Source organism: Equus asinus, chromosome 2 (genome assembly GCF_041296235.1).
Source record: "Equus asinus isolate D_3611 breed Donkey chromosome 2, EquAss-T2T_v2, whole genome shotgun sequence".
Classification (NCBI taxonomy): Eukaryota; Metazoa; Chordata; class Mammalia; order Perissodactyla; family Equidae; genus Equus; species Equus asinus.
This window is the reverse complement of record NC_091791.1, coordinates 65,794,539-65,819,973: the sequence shown is the minus strand read 5'-3', so window position 1 is coordinate 65,819,973 and position 25,435 is coordinate 65,794,539. Positions and strand designations below refer to the sequence as shown.

The following is a 25,435-nucleotide window of genomic DNA, read 5'->3' as shown; positions in this document are numbered from 1 at the left end:
GCAGAAATGACTGGCAGCCATCTTTCTCATGCTTCCCTTTCTTCCTTCCCACTGGTGGAAAAGATAACCTTGGCCACAGTGCCGAATGCTGGCCCATAAGCCACTTCCTTGCACAGCTCCTTGTCAGAGTTACTGACCCACCGTTGTGACTCCTAGATGTCTCTCCTCACCTGAGCATTGTCACTGAGCAGGGGAATGGCTGCTCACATCCTCTGCTGTCTGCTGGGACGAGGAACTGGTGAGTTTCGGTTTTTCTGATCTTATTGGAAAGGCAGTAGTACAGGGTTAGTGGGAAAGAGTTGTATTTGAATCTGGACACTTTCTAGCTTTGTGGCCTTGGGCAAGTTACTTGGCCTCTCTGAGCCTATATTTTGCCATCTAGAAAATGGGTTGTTTTCTCATAGTGGTGTTAGGGGGATTAACTGAAATAATCCACGTAAATAAATAGTGTCTTTCCTGCAACAAGTACTCAATAAATATTAGCTTCTGTGAGTAGTCAGAGTGTGATACTACATTCAAGAAAAACTTGAGCCCAAATATCTAAGTGTACTCATTTCTGTCAGTCTCTTTGATACCCAAGAAGTTCAGGGAGTAGGTGGATTGCAGGTACAGTTTGATCCGGAATTAGGAGGGTTGTGTGTCCGTCTTAGCTTCACCATTAAGCAGCCTGGGCAAATCAGGCCATCTCTCAGCCCCTGACCATGTGCCTTTGTGTTTTCAGTTCCTTTACTTGACCTGTTGGCTCTCCTCCTAGCTCACTGCTTGCTCCTCCTCTGTCTTCTTTGTTGACTCCTCTTTACACCCCTTAGCCTTGAATGCCCAAGGTTTGTTTCTTGGGCCTCTCTGCTGCCTTCCTTGTCCACACTCCCTCCTGGGTTATCCCATCCAGTCTCGTTGCTTTAAATACTAAGCGTATGCTGACAATTCCCAAATTATATGTGTGCCCCAATGTTACCGCTGAACTTCAGACCACGTATCCGGCTGCCTATCTGCCATCTCCGCTTGGGTGTCTGTGGGGACCTCAAACAGGTCGGCCAAACGTGAGCTCATGACCCCTCACCTTCCCCCCTGCAGCTGTTCCTCCTGCAGCCTTCCCGTCTCAGTAGCGACCACTCCATCCTTCCGGTTTCCAGGCAGAGAACCCCAGAGTCATCCTTTACATCTCTTTCTTTCCCATTTCCCCTTTAGTCTGTCAGCAGATCTTTCAGTTCTGCCTCCAGAACATCCTCCAAACCCAGCCTTATCACTAGCTCCATTTTTTTTTTTTTAAAGATTTTATTTTTTCCTTTTTTCTCCCCAAAGCCCCCCAGTACATAGTTGCACATTCTTCGTTGTGGGTCCTTCCAGTTGTGGCATGCGGGACGCTGCCTCAGCGTGGCTCAATGAGCAGTGCCATGTGCGTGCCCAGGACCCGAACCAACGAAACTCTGGGCCGCCTGCAGCGGAGCATGCAAACCCAACCACTCAGCCATGGGCCCAGCCCCACCAGCTCCATTCTTATCACCCCAGTCCAAGCTACCAGCATAGCTCTCTTGGGTTATTGCGTTTGCTGTCTGACTGGTTTTCCTGCTTGCATCCTTCCTTACCTGTGGACGGTACTCAGTGTAGCAGCCAGTGATCCTATTAAAATGTTAGTCAGACCACGTCTGTCCTCTACTCAAAACGTTCCAGAGGTTTCCATCTCACTCAGTAAACTCAGCATCCTCTGTATGGCCCACAAAGTCCTGCCTGAGTCAGCCCTGCTGCCCCTCTGACCTCATCTGCATCTTCCTGCAGGTCACTCCACCTGGGCCACAGCCCTCCTTGCATAGTCTGACCCCAGGGCCTTTGCATTTGCTGTTCCTCTACCTGGAACAATCTTTGTCTAGCACTCTGTACTTCCTTCAGGTCTTTGTTCAAATGTGACCTTCTCCAAGAGACCTCCCCTGACCATTGTACCACAGTAGCCACCTCTCCACCCCACCCTAGTCACCCTCCATTGAACTCTGATGTATTTTTCTTCATGGCATTTATTACCTGATGCAATTTGCATTTCTTTATTGGTTTATCCCCCTCCACTCCTCTCCTCCACTCATGTGAGCTCCACGAGGGCAAGGACTCTGTCTTGCTCCCTGCTGCATCTCCAGGACCTCCTGGCACAGTGCTCACTAAGCCTTTGGTGTGTGCATGGGCTCTGTGTTGCCTCGGGCAGACATGCTCACCAAGGGGCGGTGTCTTGTGTGGAGCACGGTCACTCCATCTCTTGCAGTGGGCTGATCGGTGCCCATGTGTAGGTGGTGGTGAGACTATGAGAAGGTCAGAGCGGGGCCTTTGTGATGCTGAGCACACAGTGAGCACTCTGGCTTGTTCTGTTTGAATCAGAGAACAAGAGATCCGCGAGGAAGCTTGGGGACGGCTTGAATGGGCCATGGCCGGGCAGAATGGTGGAAGGGGAGAGGAGGCTTCCTTACCCTCAAGGTGAAGGAGACAAAGACACAGGGCCATGCTCAGATGGTGGGGGGACACTCACATTGGTCGGTCAGGTGACAGTGAGAGCTAGTGTCCATGTGCCTGGCTCTGTCCTCGTGGCTTTACCTGTCCTTACTCATTTAGTCCTCACAACCCATCGTTCTTCCTGTTTTATAAATGAGGAAATGAGGTACAGAAAGTAGAAACAACTTGCTCAAGGTCACACAGCAGGTCAGTGGCAGACCTGAGCCCAGGTGGTCTGCCCAGAGCCTGCACTTGTGCCAACCCCCTCCACTGGGGCGGGCAGCACACTCCTCCGGGTCGCAGTCCAGTAGAGGCGGCGGCCTCTTCTCCGTGTGCTGAGTAGTGGAGAGGGAGCCCAGTGGAGAGCAGGAGGGAGCCTGCGGCGCCAGGTACCCTGCAGAGAGCTGCTTCCTGCCCATCGTGGCTGCTGGTGCTGGTCACTTTATTCCAGAGCAGACAAGCCCACTGTGAGAGTCTGGCTGCAGCCTTGTGGAGGCTGGTTGCCCTGTGCTGCCCTGGTTTCCTGTGCCGTCTTGGTGTGTCCTCTTTGCTGCTATGCCAGGGGCATGAGCTCTGGTGAGGGCAGCAGGGCAGTGACACTGCAGCTGTCCCCGCCTGCACTCCCTCATCTGTGTTCCTGTCTTGGGAGTGCCCTCAGGCTTGGCCGTGTTTACTGATGATGAACATGCCCCCCTATATCATTGCGTTTTAGTAGAGACTCTAAGCGTCCCAGTCTTGTCCCCAGTCCCTCCAGGGCATAAATGGTAGCCGAGACTCCCTCCTGGGGAGCCCACCAGACACTGCTTTGGGCATCCTCCTGTGCCTTCCAGGTGCAAACCTGTCACCCCGCCCTGTCTGGAGCTGACAGAGCTGACAGTGGAAAGCAGGGCCTATTTTTGGTGATGGACAGCTAGAGCTGAGGGGTGTTCCTACCTGGCCTGTGGGACTGATGGCTGTGGTTCCCATGCTGTTCTCCCCGTCCTAGAGCCCAGCACTCTGACAGGGAGACAGAACAAAGAGGGCAGCTCTCACCAGATGCAGCTTTGTGCCTACCAAGAGCGTCCAGGAGCCTTTCTCAGCTGATGGGGAAAGCATGCTTTCTGACTGCTGACACTTTTTATCTCTGGAAATTCAACAAACCTCCATCTTCCCTTCTTCACGTGGCAGGGGGGAGGAAAACCAAAACAGTCCAACAGTTAGTGAAAGAGGGCTCTTTACTTTAAAGATGCTGAATGATTAATTCTGGGTGTGTGTGTTTTATTTCCCCTCCCTTCCCACATTTTGCCTTGGGGTATTTTTGGCTGGAGGTGGGGTGGATCGCAGATGACAACACTGGCAGCTGAGGGTTTGCTCAGGGACTCGGTTTTACAGTCGACCCCAGAGCCCGCGAGGAGGTTCCGCCGGTTGGCCTTCCGCGTGTGCCTCCTTGCAGGTTGATGCTCCAGCTACCTGGGAAATGAACACCCTGCTCACCTTTGAAAGATGGACCACTGGTTCTTATCATGACCCCAAAAAGGGGGAATGAGCATCATTACTGTGATGCTTTCGCAGGTTCATTATTCTTGTTCTAAAACTTTGCAGAGTACTACAGCTGTATCTCAGTTGGGGAAAACTAATCTTAAGTCTTAACTTACAAACCTGGTATGCAGGGTGAGGGGGAGGTGGATTGTGCACACTCAGGAGAATCTTCACCTGCCCCTAAGTGAGCAGCAGGCCTCCTCTGTGTCACCAGCCTCCCTGTGCATGTTAGGGGGAAAGTGATTTTCCCACTCTGAGGTGGGTGTGTAGGGGGCACAAAGCAAGACTTCCTTGATTGATGCATCCAGCTTTGGCTGTCCCATTCCCAGGCCACGGTCACCCCATAACTCCCTGAAATGGTGGGGCTTGTCAGCCTCCAAGTTTGGGTCTCAGTGTCCACAGCCTTGGGCCATGCTTTTAAAGGGAAGGAGGCTGAGGCTCTAGGGAGGGGCATGGCTGCACAGAACCGTGGTTCTGCAAGAGGGCTTCTTAGCAGCCAAAGGAGCCCACCCTCCCAGCATCTCCCGAGGTCATAGAAGCAGGGGAGGTGGCTTGGCAAGAGGTGGCCAGGGCACAGCACTTTTCGCTCTCCTGCCTCCTTCCTCGTCTCTGCAGCTCATGGAGTCAAGGGCCCTTGAGTGAGGGCGCCCACGCTCAGGGACCTGCCTGTGCTCCAGCACGGGCATGGGTGTTGGGGTGGGTGGGAAACAGCAGCGCATGTCAGGGCTGTGAAGCCATGACTTCATGTGAAGCCGTCTCTGCCTCCCAACTTTAGTCTCCATGCCTGGCTCAGCTCGCATTGCCTGTTGAGTATCCTCTCCAGCACTTTGTCATCGTGGACTGTTCAACTTCATCACTCTAGTCTAGTCTTCAATTTAGGTAATCGAAGATTGAGAGCGACAGGTTGGAAGGTCTGGTGACCATAATAGCAGCAGCTAACACTTAGAGCTGGCCGGGCCAAGTGCTGCTTCAGGCCCCTTTCCTATTAACTCAGAGTTGATCCTCTAGGAGCTAAGTATTCCTCTTTAGCCCGTTTTACAGATAAGCAGGGGAGGCAGGGGGAGGCTGAGTGACTTACCTGAGGGCACACAGCTGCTTAGTGGCAGAGTTGGGAGTTGAACCTGGGCAGGTGGGTGCACTGTCGATATTCTAGTCACTACTGCCTCGTTTTACAGATGAGGGCCTCAGGCTCAGGGAGGGGAAGGGACCTCAAGGAGTCTCACAGTAGGTGAGCACCCTCCTCAGCCTTGGCTTGTCTGCTTTCTACCAGACCTGGTTCAGTGCTGTGCGGGGCTCAGGTGCGCCATGGGAACCTGATGCCCACCTGTGAGTACAAGTACAAACCCCGTGTTCCTCAGCTGTGAGCTAGGAGAGGGGACCAGGGTCTGGCAGGTGCCCTGGTGCTGCCTTCTGGCTAGGCCAGGCAGCACTTCCCTGCCAGAGCCCTCAGGGAATACAGCTTGCCGCCTTCCTCCCCATTCCCAGGTACTGGGGGGGGGCATGACCTCCTACAGCCAAAGCTGTCTCAGGTCGCCAGAGCTGTCTCAGGGCAGTGCAAGAGCCGGCCTCCTAGCCCTCCTGGAGCACAGGGAGGACTCTGCATGCTGGCTCAAGGCTGGAACAAGCCCCTCTAGCGTGTGGGTTTCATGGGGAGGAAGTGTGAGTCACTCGGGCCTTTACAAGCTCCAGGTGAATGGAGGGATGTGTTAGGGGACATGCTTCTATCTCTCTTGTCCCCACAGGCTGTGGAAGGGGGCCTTGGGAGGGCTGGGGCATTCCGTTACTGCTTGGGTGATTTTACTGGAAGTTCTTTTGAAGTGGTCTCTGTGACCCAGTGGGGCTGAGTCACAGGGTAAACACAATTAGCAGGGCCCGCCCGGCTCTCGGGAAGGACGCAAGACAATGTGTGGCCCAGGCTGGTCCCAGAGACTATGCCCGGAGAGTCTGCTGGCTCTCTCCCAGGCTTCTCCCATAGCTTCTGTTTGCATCCCTGTGGACCACATGCCCTGGGTGCTTGGTAGAAATGCAGAGTCTCAGGCCCCCCAGTCTTCCCAGTCAGAGCCTGCACTTTGACCAGATCCCTGGATAATTGCTGTGTGTCTCTCTCCCGTCCACACGTCCACGAAAACCTGGTCTTATTCTCTGCACTCCTTTTCTGGAAGTGTTTCCAGATCATCCAGCTTTCTCCAGGTCCTCTCAGGAGCTCTGCACAGGCTTTCCTGAGTTTGTGGGGAGCATCTTGAGCCTCCAGTGCCCTGCTGCCCTGTGGTGGGGGGCGTGGACGGGGAGGGAATGGGGGCAGTGCCCAGGGGGTGCGTCTGGTGGGGGAGCCAGGCTGATCTGTTAGCCTTTGTTAGTCCTGGGCCCTCTCTGAAGTAGAGGGTGTGCCTTAGGTTTCAGGGCAGGTGGGTACAGGTGCCTTCAGGGGAGCTCCTGGGGAAACATCTCCAATGTGGCCAAGAGTGAGGGGCTGGGACGGGCCGGGAAGTGTGCACTGGTGAGACTCTACTCCTGTTGGCCTCCAGGTTCGATTGTGAAACCCCAGAGGTAGATGATGCCGTACACCAGCTTTGACAGGATGCCGCGTGACTTGGAGGAGAGCGACTCCTTTTGCCTTTTCCTGACAGTCTTGACCACACAGGCTTTTTAAGACAACAATAGCTGCAGAGACAAAGCATGACCACGACAATGTCGTCTTGAGGACTTTTTTCCCCCTGAATGATGTCTAAGGCCCTGGGAACATGGTAAAAACTGGGCCCTGTCCAGTTTTAATTGCTCCCTCCCAGCCCCCAGCCCCAGGTCCCAGGAGCTCTGCCAGCCGACTTGGGGGGTGATGATGCCCAGAGATGCAGATAAAGATGTCATGCCGCCCCTGGGTCAGGCCCCAGAGCCCTGGCAGGACTTCTGGGACGGGGAAGAGGAACAGAATGTTGGTTGGCCAGTTGACTCCCCTAGCTGGGGAGGGAGGTGGTGGAGAGAGAGAGGGCTTTCTGCCGAGTGTAATTAACAGTGGAAACTCGCCCTGGGGGAGGAGAGATGATGTGAAGGGGAGGTACCGTTTACTGGAAGATGGGGCGCTGCTGATGCCCATGAGAAACAAGCAAGGCGGTCCTGCAGGGAGCGTCTCCCGGACACAGGCTGCAGTGTTGGAAGCAAGCTTGGGTTGAGCTCAGAGATTTCGAAGATGTGAGTGGGAGAGTTTATTTGTGCCTGCTTTTCTGAGTAGGTGTCTTTTGAAAACAGTCCATCCACATACCAGCCGGCTAGCCTTCCTTGCCCCTATAAAGGGAAAAAAAACTTAAGAAAATGGTGATTGAGTTCAGAAGATAGGCACTGTGTTGTGTTCGTGTCTTTTGAAGATATCAATGGATTTGTCTGAATTGCATCTAAGTTTTTCACAGATCTTTAACCAACACTTAACATTTATGATGTGGGAAGAGAGATGATTTGAGAAATTTGTGATGCTCCTTCTTTCGTTGAGACAAAAGTGCAGAGATGTTGGACAGCAAAATGAATCATGTGGGTTGATCTTGAAATACGGGAGGTATTTCACTGAACATTGCTTATTTATTTTTGAGTAGGATCAAGGAATTTCGGGGCTGAATGGGGTTTTCTGGTTTTGTATCCTTTCAAATGATGTGCCTGTCCCCCCTGTGATGTCCCTGCCAGGTGTGCATGGAGGTGAATGCGTGTGTTGCCCCCCCCACTCCCCCCACGTCTCTTGGGCCCTCCTGACCTGTTTAGAGCTGCGGCATGTTCAGCATCTACCTGCTGTTTCCAGTTCTGCTGCTGGAGGAGGCCATGTCAGACAAATTGAATCCCTTCTGACAGTCCTATTTGAAGACGAAACCCCTGCCGGCTTCCCTGGTCACCCTCTTCAATCCACACTAAACACCCGCAGGCTCTTCACAGCCTCAGAAAATTCCATAATGAGGCCACCGGTTCTTCCTGGCCGCTGTCCTAGTTCTTGCCATTACCAAAGTTCCTTTTTTCTTGTTTTCTCTCTCCTTTCATCTCTTTTTTGGTGGGCACACTGCTAGGTTACTTGCACACTGGCTCTCTTCCCTCCATGTGTGATCTCCATCTCCTCCCCCGAAGTCTTCCCCTTCCCCTCAGGGTCTCTACTGTCCCCCTGATGGTCTCCCCCACCATCAGTTTCCCTCCTCCTCTCCCTCTCCCCTGTTGACACCCATCTCTGCATGGAAGCCAGGATCATATTGACAAATGTCTATAGGAAATCCCCAGACCTCGTTTTAACCTGGGCCTGTTGCTCTTTTGCTGAGCCTTGCCCCAGGTGTCCCAGCCAGAAGCCAGCTGGCTCACTCCAGGTTCCCCTCTGCCTTTAGGTCAATCAGTCTCCAGAGCAAGAGGGGGTCGGAAAGGTCAGGAGGCAGACACACCACAGCCTAGACCCTGCTGACTGCACCTCCCCAGCCTGGCCCCTGGGATTGGATTTCTAGGCCCTGGTGTGATATGGGCTCTCAGCCTGGTGTTGACTGAAGATCAGTTGGTCTGCCGTGGTTTGGGGTATACACAAGAGTGCCCTTTGGGGTTAGTAATAAATGATCTCCCCTTCTGTTCCCAGGCTCCACCTACAGTGTCTTGTCCATCATGCCGTCAGACTCAGAAAGCAGCAGCTCCCTCAGCAGTGTGGGTGAGTACCACCTTCCCGGGCACTCTCCTTACTGGAGGACACTGGGCAGGTCAGGCTCTGGGTGTGAGCTGGGGCAGCCCTGGGTTTGTGGGATGGGAAGTTGGCCTCACCTGTCAGATCGTTCATGGGGTCATCTTTTTTTTAATTATTATTATTTATTTATTTATTTTTTTAACTTTTTATTAAAGTATAGCATACATGCACAAAAGGCCACCTATCATGTGTGCCACTTTATACATTTTCATAAACTGGAAACACTCATGAAATCCTAACCAAGTCAAGAAAGAGAGCATTGCTGGCACACAGAAGTTTGCCTTGTTCTCTCTTCCAGTTGCTAGCCAGCCCCATGGGGTCATCTTTTGTTGATTCCATTCACATTTTCTCTCATCGGCAATAGATCCTCTTAATGGAGGAGGCAGAAATCTGGCTCTGGGTTAGAAGGGAGGTGGGTGCTGGGGAGGCACGTGTTTTGCTGTTTCTCTACCTTTTCAGGACATAGGACTTCTCAGTGAGCCTATTGCCCCCAACCCAAGGCCTTATAGTACTCGTCCATGAGACTGGCCCCTTTTGGGACTGTCCTTTGTAAGTAGGAACAGCCCACTGGGCAGTGTGTTGCCTTGAGGACAGGAGTAGCCAGCTCATGCTGAAATGGATGTTTCCAGAAGTTTGTAGTGTGAGGCTGGCCCTTCTTTCATTCACTAAAGACGTCGCAGCAGAAAGGTTGTCAGAGACTTCCAGCCTTCCCACACCTCTGTGGCCCACCCGCTGTGTTCTGTGCCCTCTATTTAACACCCCTAGTGCAGTTTCTGATGTCCTGACCTCACCTTGTTGGATGGATACACCTTCAGTGTGAGTCCAGGAGTTTGTGAGTCAGGAGCGCTCACAGAGGTCATCTGGTCCAATTGTTTTGTTTTCCTCCATATAGACAGATGGGGAAATTGACAGCCAGAGAGGGGAGTCTCATGCCAGAGATTCCAGAACTAGCCAGAGGCAGACCTTTCCTGTGTTAATTTGACTAACACTTACAGAACACCTCTGGTGTGCCAGAAGTGGTTTTGGGACTTAGTGGTGAATAGGCAGATGCGGTCCCTGGGCTTGTGGATCTTAGGGCCTATGGGGGAGACGGTTAAATGAGTAAGCGCAGTAAATGAAGTGATGAGTGATGAGAAGGGAAGATGGGTACCAGTAGGGGCTACCACATTCATTGGCTAGGGCTACCATAACAAACTACCACAAACTGAGTGGCTTACATCACAGAAATTTATTTTCTCACAGTTCTGGAGGCCAGAAGTCTGAGATCCAGGTGTTGGCAAGGCCACACCTCCTCTGAAGGCTTCTGGTGGTGTGCTGGCAGTCTTATAGATGCATCACTCATATCTCTGCCTCCGTGTTCACATAATGTTCTTCCTGTGTGTCTGTTTCCAAATTTCCCCTTTTACAAAGGCCACCAGTCATATTGATTTAGGGGCCCACCCTACTCCAGTGTGACCCCATCTTAACTTGATCATCTGTAAAGACCGTATTTCCAAATAAGGTCACATTCACATTTACTGGGGATTAGGACTTCAACATCTTTTTGGGGGACAAAGTCCTCATCCTATCTAGGGTTCAGGGAGGACTCTTCGGGAACCACGATTCAGAGCGCCTGACAGTCTTTATTACTTCGTCTTTTCTGTTTTGGGTCGGTGAGACACATCTGTTCAATGGTGGGATTGTCCAAATTTTGAACTTGGGACTAGCTTTCAGGAAGCGTAGGGGTGGGGCAGTCAGGATAAGGAGAGCAGCAAGGTGGGACTTTGTAAAACAGTGACCTGGTTGAGCCCTGAGTGCACCTCTTGCCTCTCTCGTGCCTCACCCTTTCCGGCTCCCTGTGCCTCTTGCAAACAAGGTACACTAATCTAACTGATACCTGACAAATTCATTTACAGTGACGCTTCAAGGCTTACAGCGGTACCTTTCCTAGGAGTATTTCCATTTTCAAAGGTGACTCCACAGAGGGGTGTTGCTTAAACCACAGTGAGGATTGTTAATGTGGAATTTCAAGCCCCAGTAGGAAGATATTTTTTGTGCAGCTGTACCTTTACCTACTCTGGAGGAAGCATCATGTCAGTGACCTACCATTTGATTCTCTACACTTATGAAGCTGGTTGGGCCCCTGAGACGGCAGGGCCAACGGTGTCCCCAGATACTTGTCAGCAGGCAGAGGACAGAGTTCTGCTGTGCTTCCTGTAGCAGGCCGAGCCTCAGTATCTGTGCCCAGATCTCAAAGGCTGAAAGACCTGGGTGCATCCCTTCAGGCCAAACCCTCTTCAAGTCATTGGGAGCCACGTTTTGCTTCTCTTGCTCTTCTGCTTGCAGTTGACATTGCCCTTGGGGTGAGCAGCCCCATTTTTCTGCAGGCTTACTTGAATGTTCTCTGGCTGTATTGGCCAGAAGGCTTTTGGCTGCAGCAGTAGGGAATACCTGCTCACACTGCCTTAAACAGCAAAGACATGTGTGGTCTCACACAGCAGGAAGTGCTGAGGCTAGGCTGAGAGCCCAGGATGTGGCTCTGCGATCCTCTGTGTGGTGTCCTCCTCTCAGGCTGATGGTAGGGGATCTAGTAGCAGTTCAGCCACCACATCTAGAGCTGACAGTGTCCAGGGCTGCAGTGTCCATTATGGGAGCCACCAGCCACAGGTGGTTATTTAAATTCAAACGAATTAAAATGAAATAAGATTTAAATCACTGGTTTCAGCAGTCACACTAGCCACATTTCAAGTGCTCCATAGCCACCTATGGCTAGTGGGTACCATATTAGACAGAGGAGATTAAAGAACATCTCCATCATCACAAGTGGTCCAGAGGATGAAGATGGTCGTCTGCTCTAGTGTCCTTAGAAGCAAAGAAGCCTTCCCCAGAAGTCCTTTGGCACAGTCTCCTCTCACTGATCACAACTGGCTCGCTACTTGTGGCTCATGCAGTGTGGTTCCTGGGCCAGGAGCACTCAGGCACTTGTTAGAAATGCAGGTTCCCAAGCTACATCAGAAGCTCTGAGTGTGGAGCCCAGCATCCACAGTTAACAACCCTCCAGGTTTGAGGTGGGCTGACCTAACCTAACCCCTGGCAAGAGAACTGGAAGGTGTGTGGCTGGCGTGGACCAGCCCTAGAGTTGGTGAATGGTGGGGTCAGCCACGGGACCACTGCAGCGCCTCCTGGAGAATTCCTCCTGGCTCAGCCTCACCTAATGACAGGCACAGCTCTGCTTTCCTGGCCTTGACTGGTGCCTCATAGCCCTGGCAGAGGGAGGCTGCTAAGTCAGATGGAGACTAGCTGTGTTTGTTTATTCATGGTCTTTCTCCATGAACTTACGGAAAGGTAAGAGCAAGGTCTTATTATAAAAATATCACCTCTGCTTTCTCACCTGTATCTCTCTAGCAGAGAACATTAGGGAAAACAACAGCAAGTTATATTTAACATACAAGAAGACTGGTAGATGAAGCCTTGGGTATGTAGCATTTTTTCAGCAACAGTGGTGCCTGGCCGGCTCCCTTGGTTGGCATTAGATCTCCAGGTAGTCTGCCCCTTTTCAGCTCTCCAGCTTGACTCTACTAGCAACTCACCACACCTTTGCTAACTAACAGTCTTAAAGGTTTCAGAGTCTTTCTGCCAAGGCCTTTCCAGACAGTTTTCATCAGCTAAGTGCATGTGGCTTCTTTGAGGCCTTCCCCTACCCACTGCGGCCTGTTATTAAGTAACCTGCCCCATGGGGAGGCCCCATGGATCTGCCCAGGAAATGCATGCTCGTTTCAGGCAATTGAAAGTTTTTCATCCCCATTTATCCTGACCTAATTTCTCAGGTGCCTTTTATTTCTCATCCTGGATAAATGGGAGGTTTTAAGAAGAAGAGATATTCTTTGGCGGCCTTTATAAAATAAGCCTTAAATTTGATGCAAATTGAAATACCAGGAGAGATTTCTCATTAAGCAGAGAGGTCTCTTGGCTTGTTGGCAGGAGAAGGAGTTGGAGGGCTTCCTTTGTATTCCAGTGAAGGTTCCTTGAAAGTGCAGCTTCTGGTTGATAGAGGAAGGTGGAGCGAGTCTTCTGGAGGCATGCTGCACCCTGACTCCCTGTACCCTCAGATCCTTCCTTCTCTGCTCCTTTTGGGTCAGGGGGCTGTTTTCTCTCAGTTCATCAGACGAATGGGAGCACCTTCTGCTCTTGGAGCACATGCTCAGTGCTCAAGGGATCACATAGAGGCCTGGCTCCTGATCTTAGAGTCCGTCCAGGCTGCTACATTACCACACAGTCTGGGCAGCTTAGAAACAAAAATGTGTTTCTCATAGTTCTGGAGGCTGGGATGTCCAAGATCAAGGCAGATTCTGAGTCTGCTAGGGCCCAGTTCCTGATTCATAGATGGCATCTTCCTGCTGTAACCTCACATGGCAGAAGAAGGGAGAGAGCTCTCTGGGGTCCCTGTTATAAGGGCATTAGTCCTTTTCATGAGGGCTCCACCCTCATGACCTCATCACCCCCCAAAGGCGCCACCTTCCAATACCACACCCTGGGGGTTAGGATTTCAACATAGGAATTTTGGGGGACACAAACATTCAGACCATAGCACCAGAGAGGAAAGTGACTGGCCCTTCTGCCTTGTGTAAAACAGAAAGAAACAAATAGCTCAGGGGAAGGAGCAGTTATTTCTGATGGGGGAGGTCAGAGTAAGTTTTGGGGAGAATGTGGCCCTTGAGTTGGGCCTTCCAGGAATGGTACTCCAGATGCAGGAGGAGCCAAGAAGCAATAGGCTGTCACTGCATGTCTTGGTTTGGGTTTTTGCAAAGCAGACCCTTAGTCAAGGATTCAAGAGCAAGTAGTGTATCTGAGAGGAGATCTGGGAGCTGGCAAGGCCGTAGCTGCTGTCTTGGAATCTAACCTCCTTTCACTTTAAGTCCTGGGAGGAGCTGAGCTGCAGGCCTATACTGACGAAGGAGGGTGTCCCCCTGGTTTCCATAGTTAGAAGAAAGAGCCCTTCCTGCACTTCATCAATGACATGGCTATTGGACAGCTAATGAAACAAGGGAAAAAAAGTCACTCTGACCAGCAAATGCAACTTTGGTCTAGACCAGAGGTTCTCTAACTTTATCAGACATCAGAGTCGCCTGGAGGAGAGTGCCAGCTTCACCCCCAGGGTTTCTGATTCAGTAGGTCTGGCTGGGGCCTGATGGCTACATTTCTCACAAGTTCTCTCCTGAAGCGGAGGCGCTTCCAGCAGCACTGGTTCAGGATGTGGGTCGTCTCTCTCCTGACGGCTCTCCTCTCCCAGGCTGGAGTGGGCATGGCTTAGTTTGCTCGCTGCCCGTGACGACCGTGTTCTGCTGCTATGTTGCTTCTGCCCCGACAGCCACAGTCATTAGGCGGCCATCCCCACACCACCTGATCACTTTTGGCCAGTGCCAATTTTCTCCTTGGCTTCTGGCACGATGGGCCCACAGGGCTCTGAAGCAGAGTTGCAACCTGTCCAGCTGTAAATAAAGTCGAGAGGCTGGCCTTCAGGGCCAGCTGGAGCATGGTTAAGAGGGAGCTAAGGACAAAGGGGCTCATGGCCAAGAAGACCACCCAGCGGCCAGGCTGCTCACTGTGCCTCAATGGTCTGTGGAGGTGGCTGCACCCACCCAGGGTGACTGGGAGGAGGAGCCAGGACTCTTGTGGTGGTGAGAGGGACTCTGCACCTGTTCTGCTCCCACTCTCCCTCTCACACCAAGGCCCAGATGAGCGATGGCTCTTTGTCCAAAATCCAGGGTTTGCGCCAGCTCTGCTGGCATCTTCCAGCACCCCTTTTGGGGTCATTTTAGTCCAATCGAAATCCCTTACTCTCTGGATCCCATCCTGGACATCAAAAGGAAAGAGGAAATCTGCCCTCTTTTCAAGTGGGTTCCAGATTTGGAAAGAGGAAGGAGTGAACTTGGGGAGAGTGGACAGGTTTGCATTTGAATCCAAAAGAATAGCTGCGGAGGGTAGGAGAACTGAAGGAAAGGCATCTGACATTTTTGTGGACAATTCACTTGATGTTAGTTTTTATTTTGCTTATCATTTAAAATGTTTCCTGTAACTGCAGTGACTGTTGAGGGGGTTGGCAATCCATATCTCTTCACCACTCACACTGCTCCTGGGATGGTGGCTTCAGTTTAGCGCACCACAGGTTTTTTTAACTTAAAAAAAATTTAGAAGTCATATTCATTAAGGTATAAATTGCATACAATAAAATTTAGCCTTTTTAGTATATAGTTCAGTGAGTTTTAACAAACACTTATGGTCATTTAGCCACTGCCACCATTAAGATACAGAACAGTTCCTTCATGCCCCAAAATTTCCTTCTGCAACTTTGCAGTCTTTCTTCCCTCCACCCTCAGTCCCTGGCAACCATTGATCTCTTTTCTGTCCCTGTAGTTTTGTCTCTGCCCAAATGTCTTATAAATAGAATCAGTAAGTATGTAGCCTTTGAGTCAGGCTTCCGGTTAGCATAAGGCATTCAAAAGTCCCCTGTGCTCTTGTGTATGTTGGTAAGTTGTTACTAGTAGTTCATTCCTTTTCATTGCTGAGTAGTATTCTGTTGTATGAATGTAACAGTGTGGTTTATCCATTCACCAGCTCTTAGAAACAGTTGTATCCTAGTTTTTATGTGAACATAAAGTTTTATTTCTCTTATGTAAATACCTAGGAGTGGGATTAATGGGTGGTATGGTACATGCATGTTTAACTTTATAAAAGACTGCCAAAGTATTTTCTACAGTGGTGTATCATTTTGTATTTCTACCAGCAATGTTTGAGAATTTTAATTTCTCTGCATCCGTGCCAGCATTTGGTGGTGTCACTTTTTAGCTATTCTGGTAGTGATAATGGGACTTGGTAATTGTCTTTGAACACTTGCAGGTCTGTTGTGTGGAAGAGGAATTACAGTTGTACCTTATGGCCATTAGGCAGGTGCATCTAGGGTCAGTGGGGAAGTTGAAGAGACAGATTTTAAATCAGTACACAGAATAATTTTCTGGGGAGAGATTAGACAGGCTTTGCTGCATAGTGAACTCCTTCACTGCAGAGGAGTTCAAACAGTCTTGGTGGCTATTTAAGGGATTCTGGCAACTGTTTGGATGGGTGGACTGCATCATCTTCAAAACGTCTTTCAACCTGAGATGCAAGTAAAAAGAGAACAACTGTATTTTTAGTTGAATGGGGATGGAGAGGATTTGCTGTTAGTTTGGAACTTCCTGGCTTAGCACATCTTGGGATTCTTCTTGAGGTCCCCTGCAGCCCTCCTCCACTCTCCGCCTTCCTCCTTGTGAAAGTAGAGGCACCTAGGCAGCATTTTCCCTTAAGCCAGAGAGCCTGCCAGTGATGGATTGGGGTGGCCTCACTTGTATGTTTCACGTGTGCTCAAACCTTTGGGGCTAGGGAAGGGCAACTGGAGACCACTCCTGTTGGGAGGCCATGTAGCAAAGTGGTTGAGGCCCCAGCTCTGGAGTTAGAGCTGAGTTTGCAAGGGGGTCCACCGTTTTCTGGACATCAGTTTTTCATGGGGTGATCATAGCAGGTACCTGGAAGGGTGCCGTGGGATTAATGAGGTGAAGATGGAGTGCATTTAGCACAGAACCCAGCTCCTGGCTTGTGCTGGGCAAATGTCGGCATTCACCTCATTGGTTGCCCCCAGATCGTCACGGCTGCACAGCCTGTGGCCTCATCCCACTGGAGACTGAGACAGGAGGCCGTGGCTGGGGTGCTGACAAGTCTCATAACCTGTACTTCTGTCTTGCTTCTGCTCCTCTCTCCAGCTTCCTTGAAAGCCAAGGGAAGCATCTTTCTGTTGCCTCATTTGTAAAATTGGGTGAAAATTCCTTATGTCCCTGGAGGTAGGTTGCTAGGCCTTGTGGTGCTTTTCAGTTCTGAAACTCGAGATTTGCTATTTTTCTGATACTGCTTTGACTTGATTATAGCGCAGAGCAGCCGTTCTCAAAGCTTGGTCTGCTGCCCCTGCGGTCCTTTCAGGGTGGTGAGGTCAGACTGTTTCCAGAATGATGCTAAGATGTCACTTGCCTTTTCCACTGTTGTCCTCATGCAGACTCCACTGTAGAGTGGTGTTTTCTGAAGTTCCATCCATGGTATGTGATGTTGCACAGACAGGAGACTCTAGCTCTCTATATTAAGGCAGACGTCAGACAGCATTATAAAGATGCAAAGCAATACCACTCTTCTCATTGCATTTTTTGTTTTGTAATGGAAACGGTAGTTAATTTTTCATAAAAAACATCTTCTGTGAATATGTAACGGGTTTTTGGTTGTTTTAAAATTAGTAGATATTTAAAAATTCTTTTTAGTTTTACTTTCTAATCTGGTAGGTATTGTTAGATAGATATACCCAAATAAACAAAAGCTCTTTGGAGTCCTCAGTCATTTTTAAGAGTCTGAAGAGGTCCTAAGATGAAAAAGTTTGTGAGCTTTTAGGTTAATGTGAACCTGAGACCTTGGGCTCTGGGGTCGGGTAGGTGGAACGCGGAGGTGGAGGGAGGGTCACATCTCAGTGCTGTCATTCTCTGGCTCTGTGACCTGGACACGTTGTTTGACCTTGGTAAGGTTTTGTTTCCTGATCCGTAACATGGGGATAACAGCGGTGTCTTCCTTAAGGAGATTCATATGGGGTAATATATGAAAAGCATTTCAGAAACTGCTGGGCATGAAGTCAGTGTTGTCATTTGGGAGGCAGCAAGGCACCGTGGCCAAGAGCCTGTGCTTTGGATCCAGGCACCTGGGCTGTCCTCCCAGGGCACCGCTTGCCATTTGTGCATATTTGAGGCCATTGCCTAACCTTGCTGGGCCTCAGTTTCCTCACCTGTGAGAAGGAGATGATAACATTCGTACCCACCTGTGGAGTTGTTGGGACGATTAAATTAATGCCTGAGACATCTGTGTTGGCTGCTGTTGTGTGGGTTGCTCATGAACATGAACGTTGAAATTCCCCTTTTACGGGTGCTCTTTGAGTCTTTTCATCCCACTGTCTTGGATTTGTCACTCTTCCACAGGTAATTTCCCCCCTGGAGTTGGTTAGAAGGTGAGTCATAGCATCTCCAGAACGGGCATCAGACACATGTCCAGAGGAAACCCTACTTGTCGGAGCTGGGTCAGTTACTGCAAATCAGATGACAGTGTGGAACTGGCCCTGGGCTAAAGCTCATAGAAGTGACTTCATTTGCCAGAGGAGGAAGAAGTGACCCAGCCCACACAGAGCTGTAACCAGCCTGTTTTTCAGAACTACAGGGGACAGGGGTGAGGATATGGGGTCTTTTCGGGGAAGGCTTCTCAGGCTGTGTAGTAGAACCACGTGGGGAGGGGAGATGCTCATGGAAATGCTGGTCCCGGCATTTCCACCTTAGAGAACGTTCTGACCCCAGAGGTCTGGCCTGGAGCCCAGGAACCCTGGTTGTGGTGGTGGTTTTACAATACCATGTACTTCAGGGGTGCTGGTTCATATGGTTGGGGTACCAAGTCTGGAAAAATGCTGAGCTGAGGGCTTGAGGCACTTGCCTCAGACCACAGTCTAGCTTCTCACCCACAGTGTCAAACTCCCCATTCTCCCAGCACTTCTGGATGACACAAGGCCGCACCTGAGTGCCTGTCTTCGAGGACACTTGGTTTGTACGAGCAGTCAGCCATTAGAGATCAGCTAGGGGGTGGCAGTTGGAGTGGCACAGAGTCAGAAGTCGTGCCTCTTGCCCTTTGCACATTCTAGGGCGACTGAGGAGACAACACTGTGTCCTTGGGGTGAGTCAGCCTTCCAGATCACATCTGTAAGATGGGATGTCTGCTGTGGGTTCCTGTGACCCCACTGAGGATCTCTGAGGGTTAGAGATCTCAGGTGAATATATGAACAGTCAAATATCAAAGCACCATGGAGTCATCTCTTTTTCCTGGGCATTTGAATGAAGTGCTTTCTTCTTAGAAACAGATTTTGATCTTGTCAGAGCTGCTTTGGAGCCAACTGCCTCCATCCTCAGGAACTTCTTTGGGTTCCGATTGTCCCTTTCTCCTCAGGCCGTATCTTCCAGTATGCCTGGGGCTCAGGTTGGCCTCCCCATGCCCAGGGGTGGGTGATAGCCAGTATTTCCAGACTAGGACCACAACAGTTCATCCTGGAGGTGTCAAAGCCGGGTTGCGACGAGAGTGGAGGTGCTCAGCCAGGGCCAGGAGAGTGGGTGGGTAACTGCCTGGATGCTGAAGCCAGACTGCTTGGGCTCAGGTCTCACTTCCACCTCTTACTCTCTGACTCAGTGTTATCATCTGCGAAAGAGGGATGCTAACAGGACCTCCTGCTAGGATTGTTGGGAGTAGCTTATGCAAGCCAAGCGCTCAGAACAGTGCCTGCACCTGGTGAGTGCTGTGTACATACAAGCTCACTGTATTACCTTCTTCCTTCCAGGTACCACCGGGAAGGCACCGTCTCCGCCACCCCTCCTCACTGACCGGCAAGTGAACGAGAAGGTGGAGAACCTCTCCATCCAGCTGCGGCTCATGACCCGAGAGAGGAATGAACTGCGCAAACGCCTGGCCTTTGCGACTCACGGGACGACCTTTGACAAGAGGTAGTGGTCGGCCCACACCCTGCCCAGCACTCACCACCTTGCCAGTCGGCCCGGGTTATCCTGATGCCATCACCATCCCCTGCCCCCCAGGGGCTCCTGAGTTTCCCGGGGTCAATGCTGCACTGCCAGGGTGTCCCCTTGCCCCCACGTTGTCACAGTGAAACGCTCTCCCTGTGGGCCTAGGGGGAAGGTCACAGTCTTATTCTGCTTCCTCCAGATGAAAATCAGAGCCCATGACCTGAATCTCACAACTCAGGGATTCAGTGGAGTTGGGGTGTGTGTTCATCAAACATTTGGCACCTGACAGTGGTGTGCTCATGTGTGTCTGTGTGTGTCTGTGTGTGTGTGGCAGAAGAGCCTGGGGCCAGCCTCCTAGCCTTTCTGTTGGCCTTGCAGGTGATTATTTGGTGGGTGGTGTTGGCAGCAGCTGAGGGGCCTGCTCCCACTTTGGCGCCTCCTCACTGGTTGGTTGGATGGCCTTGAGCTTGTCACTGTCCTCTTCTACGCCTCTGCTTTCTGGTGCCAAGACAGTATGCTTCCTTCTTAATCCCTTGTCTGCTGCTGTGTGCACCCCATGCCATGCCCTAATAGACATAGTCATCCCCTTGGTGGGTCCACATGTGTGTGTGCCTGTCTCTGTGTGTGCGTCTGCATGGGGATCTGTCTGTATGCATGTGTGCACCACTGTCTCCCAGAAGACCCCAGCCTGCCTCCCGTTGGGTGGATCTTTATGCAGTTTGTAAACACATTAATTGAACCCTGCCATGTATGCATTTTAGGAAGGGTGTAGTCTACCTGGCTTCTTTGTTGTTTTGGAGAAAATCTTTGATTTCTTCTTTTATTGGAATTTAGAGGTAGATACCAGGGAAGGGTGGCCCATGGGGTGGGGCAGAGGGAGAGCCTTTACCCACTTGCATAGTCCAAGAGGGCTTCATGGAGGAGGTGGAGGAGGGACACAGAGAAGTTTATCCTTCTGGGAGATGCTAGTAGGGTTCCTGAGGGGAGGGAAATTGATTTAACCTCTTTCCTTTAGAAGCATCAGGGGTGTGCACCTTTTCCCAAGAAAGTTTCCTCTGGGGGTGATGTCAGGGCTGCAAAGCCTGTTTCTTGAGGTTACCTTTCTGAGGATATGCCCCTCAGTCAGACAGCACGAAGGCAGGGCCAGTGAAGATGTGGTGCACTAGAGTGCATATTGTCCATGGCTGCTTTCATGCTGCCAAGGCAGAGTGGGTGGTTGCACAGAGACTGAATGGCTGGCAGAGCTTAAGGTGTTTACTCTCTGGCCCTTTACAAAGGTTGCTGATACCTGCTTTGGAGCAGGGGTTCTCAAACTCAAGCACATACTGGAATCACCCTGAGGGCTTGTTTTTGAAGCACAGATTGCTAGTTAGCCCTACCTCCTTCCCAAGTCCTGAATCAAGAGGGCTGGGGCCTAACAAGTTCCCAGGTGATACTGATGCTGCAGGTCTGGGAACTCCACTTTGAGAACCACTGCTGCTGGCCACTGTTCTCAACCTTGGCTGCACATTGGGATCCCGTGGGGAGTTTAAAAGGAAAAATCCTGATGTCTGAGTCCTCGCCTTAGGGATGGCTGATGTAATTGCTCTGGGCCTCGGTGTTCTAATGTGTGCCCATGATTGAGATCACTGTTCTCAGGAGAGGAGAAGCATCCTCACAGGTTTTTGGTGCCTGTAATATGTGTGCAGGCCTGTCACATGATCTCCCAGAAGCTCCTAGAGAACAAGACGGCACCTTCTCAGCTGTCCAGGCCCATGCAGGGAGCTTGGGCAACCAAGGCTCTTTCCGTCCTGGGGATTCTGACTCTGTTGGTCTGGGTGCAGCTAGGACACCTGAACTTAACAAGCCCCCAGGTGGTTGTGGTGCATAGGAGACCACTGGGCGGGAGTGACCCAGGATATGGCTTCTCAGGAGAGAGATGTTCCTTGTCAGTGTGATCCTGGGGCCTGTGTTTATGGGGCTGTTTGCTGTCTGGGCCAGGCCCTACCACAGGCTGAATCCCGACTATGAGAGGCTGAAGATCCAGTGTGTGCGGGCCATGTCGGACCTGCAGAGCCTGCAGAACCAGCACACCAATGCCTTGAAGAGGTGTGAGGAGGTGGCCAAGGAGACTGACTTCTACCAGTGAGTGGGGCCTGCCTGGCATGGGCTCCCAGCATCCACTGAATGGCTGCCTCTTGCCCTCCCTCCTTTATATCTGGACTTGGAGCCAGGGGTTCTGGTTCTAGTCCTGCCACTGCCACTCAGCAAGTACTGGGCTTCAGCAAGTGGGATGTTTTTGGGTCTCATTTTCCTAAGTGCACAGTGAGGCTATTAACCCTTCACGCCATTGGCTGCAGGCTTTAGGAGCGTGGTAGGTAACAGAGTGTTTGAAAACATGAGGTGGTAGGCCAGGCAGGTCACTGGGCTTCTCGGTCACTGTCCGGGGGCTTTGCTGCAGCTTCTGGCTATGGGGGAGGCAGATGGGGCCTGTTCCCTTTTGGTCTCCTTGTGTCCCTCTGAGGGTATATGCCTGCCCAGCCGCTGATGTTTGCCCAGGCCTCAGTACTTGGAGGTGCCAAGTCTATACCAGGTAGGGGCATATCTCTTTTTTTCCTTTTTTGGTATATATACCTCTTTTGGTGTCAAGTTTTTAAAAAATGGTTTGCATCCTTCTGGCATTTATCTGATAGCAGGCTTTGGCCTGCCTCTGAGTGTTGCTGACTTGGCTGCTCTTGGCTCCTGTCTGGTGTATTGGGAGTATTGGGACCTGGAGGGGCTGGTGATGATTTGGGGTGGGGGTTGGGGACTAGCTGGGACTCACTGTGTGTGTGGGATTTCAGCACACTCCATAGCCGGCTCCTCAGCGACCAGACCCAGCTGAAGGATGATGTCGACATGCTAAGGCGGGAGAACGGACAGCTGCTGCGGGAACGTAATCTGCTACAGCAGTCGTGGGAGGACATGAAGCGGCTCCATGAGGAGGACCAGAAGGAGATTGGTGACCTCCGAGCCCAGCAGCAGCAGGTAGAGCCGGGCTGGGCAGCTGGGGGCAGACCAAGGTTGGTCATCTACCCACCCACCCACCATCCACTCACCATCCACCTGATCAGGTATTTCTGGAGTGTCCGCCTCATGTGAGGCACTGGGATATCTGTGAGCAGACACTCAGCCCTTGCTTTTCTGTACTCTGCCATCCAGTTGGGGAGACAGACGTTAATCAAACAATCACACATATCTCTGTGTCATTAGGAATGTTTCAAGGGCTACCATGGAGGAGGCGCTGTGCAGTATGTCACAGGAATTCTACTTAATCTGGGGGCTTGGGGGTCTATAGCTTCTTTGTATGGATCGTGGGAAATCAGATGGAGAGAAGCTTGGAAATATTAAAGCGCTGGGCCACTATGAGATGGAGCATTATCATCATTATTTGGGTTGGAGTGTGGCCTCTTGCTCTTACTGCTCTGTTCATCCAAGTGAGTTTCTTAGGTTTGCTCCTCTCTTATTTCACATTGACAAAGGCATGCGGATCAGGGCAGTCAGAACACTGGCTTGCTGTGAGTGGTGTTGGCCACTACTTCTCCTCTTGTAGCTTACAGTCTGGAACTATCTGAGCTGCCCAGGGATATGGAAGGGGCTCAAGACATGTTCTGTGTCTACAGGCGGTTAGATGTTTGGGGTTGGAAGGCAACCCCAGGAAGAGGCAGAGTGTCCTCTGAGCCCTGTACCATAGATCTAATTAATCAGAGAAGCCCTCCATCAGAGTCGTTTATGGTTCTCTGAGTTAAAGCAGGACTGTTGGGGTTTGCTTGACACAAAGTTGGTATGTAGTAGTCTGAACTCATCTGATGATTTAGCATGACATTATCTTCATTGCTTTATTTTCATTTACAATTAAAAATTGTGAAACTGCTTCAAACTTACAGAAGAGTTGCAAGTACAGGGCACGGAATTTTTTTCTCCAGGTATCATTTTAAGAGTAGGTTGTCAACCTGATGCTCCATCAGGTACCCTTAGTGGCTGAACACTCTAAAGTGTACTTCTTAGAAACAGGGATGTTCTCCTCTGTAACAGTAGCATAAGCATCAACATAAGGAAGATAACATTGATACATACTACCATCTCATCATCAGACCCTTCTCACGTTTCTCCAGTTGTCTCAGTAGTGTCTTTAATAGGAAAAGGATCTCATTCAGAATAAAGCATTGCATTTAGTTGTCACGTCTCTTTGGTCTTTGGAACAGTTCCTCAGGTGTGACCTGATGCTTTGGAAGGTTATAGGCCTGTTATGTTGTAGGCTGTCCCTCAGCGTGCATCTGTCTGATCCTCATGGTTTGATTCTGTTTATGCGTCTTAGGCAGGACTATCACAGAAGTGGTGCTGCCTTCTTCTCATTGCATCCTGTTGATTGGGACTTGATTTGATATGACTGGTTACGATGCTGTTCACTTTGGTCAGTTGACTAAGGTGGGGTCTCCAGCTTCTCCACTGTAAAGTTACCTGTTTTCCCTTTGCTTATCTGTCTGTCTCTATATGGACTCGTGGTTTCCTGTCCTATTCTGTGAGTTATAATCCATAGTGGCCAGTAGGAGCCCCTTCAAGCTAGCTTCTCTGTCTTTTTGACATGTCCTCCTCACTCTTTGAGCACTTCCTTGCTCTTTGGCACAAGAGGATGTTCCAGGCTCATTTTTTAATTTCCCTGCCCTAGCCCTGGAAATCAGCCGTTTCTCCAAGGAGTTCTCCTTCCTTTTAGTGGATAATGATACTTAGAAGCAAGATCTGAATGCTGAGTGTGCTCATAGCTACTGGGGTGTTACTGCTCCTAAGCCCTCTCAGTGGACTGAGTAGGGAATTCTGAGGACATGCCACACACATACACACATCTCTATTTCCATGTCCGTCTCTTTCCCTCCCTCTTCTATATCTATATCTAAATCTTCAAAGTGTAATATATATTGAAAACCATGTGTTCACACTAACATTTCCAGTTCCAGTCCAACACTGCTGTAGCACAGCCTTCGTTCTAGCTTTTCCCCTTTCCATTTCTGTAACTGTCTTTCACAGCAAAGAGGAAGCCGGTCCCTATTATTCTTACTCTGTTTCCTTGGTCAGCCCCCGTGTACCTGCCTCCCATCCTGCTGCAGCTCTCTTCCCCACCCCATCCTCTTCCCGTCCTCTGTGGGCCCTCCTGCTCCATGCCTTCCCTCCCTCAGGCTCCACCTCTGCACTGCCCCTCCTCGGCCCTGCAGACTCTGATGCCCACTCGGGGACTACAGCCCTCTGTCCTGCTCTGCCTCACTTGATGGCCATGAGGTTAAATTTAATTTGTTCAGAAAGGTGAAGGCAGAAGTTTATTTTTTATTTTATATTATTATTTTTTATTATAAAATTAATATGCTTTTTGTAACATAAAAGAATCAAACGATAGAGACATTTTAAAAATAAAAAGAATTCTTTTATAGTCTCACTCCTCAGAAACAACTACCATGAGGGCGCTACCAGTGAAAAGTTTGAGATTTTTATCTGTGCACATAGAAACCTTTATATCCTGTTAATTTATTTCACAAAATGGAATCATACCACTCATTTTGTTGCTAACGTTGTTTTTTGCTGAATACATCATGTGCATCTTTCTGTTTCAGTACAAATTCACTTCCTTGTTTTTAACTTCTGCAGAGTATTGAGTTACATGGAAGTACCATAATTGATTCAACCAGTCTCCTGATCCTTGGGCTATTTTCAGCATTTTCCCATTATAAGCTATGTTCTATTGAAAAATTGGCTTCTGATGTTTATTTTCTTTCGCTGATATTTATTGTGGTCTTATGTGGAACACCCACTGCAGGCTCAGGGAGAGACCTTAAGATGGATATACCTGGAGAGATCTGATGTCTCTTTTGTGAGCCCTCTGATTAGGGGATGTGGTTGTGTGGGGTCAGGTCTGGGGGCAGAGGTGATAGGCTTTGACCAAATCTTGGTAATGGGAAGGGTTCTTGGAAGGGGAGGGAAGTGCAGGCCAGGGCAGCAAGAGTCCACCTGTGGGCAGAAAGCCTTGCAGTACAGCAGGAGGAGAGGGAAGGGAGAGGGGAGAGGGGACTCCATCACTGACCTGCGGTGGCATGATCTCAGAGAAGCCGCTTCAGCAGTCTCCGCGTCCTGCATCTCTTTAACAGTTCTGTTCAGGACT

General features: G+C 50.4%; 1 protein-coding gene across 3 annotated transcripts in view; it reads left to right on the top strand.

Annotated features, from left to right (window-relative positions):
- The window catches only part of DLG5 (discs large MAGUK scaffold protein 5), a 128,753-nt gene that overhangs the window by 39,545 nt on the left and 63,773 nt on the right, over positions 1 to 25,435 (top strand). For 2 of the 3 annotated variants that reach the window (XM_014837034.3, XM_014837051.3), the window contains exons 2-5: positions 8,576 to 8,644; positions 19,089 to 19,251; positions 21,250 to 21,393; positions 22,092 to 22,275. In XM_014837034.3, the coding sequence (XP_014692520.2) occupies positions 8,576 to 8,644; positions 19,089 to 19,251; positions 21,250 to 21,393; positions 22,092 to 22,275 (560 nt within the window). Of the gene's footprint in view, positions 1 to 8,575; positions 8,645 to 19,088; positions 19,252 to 21,249; positions 21,394 to 21,615; positions 21,842 to 22,091; positions 22,276 to 25,435 lie in introns of those variants that run through there. The other variant, XM_044761744.2, reaches the window with a different exon arrangement.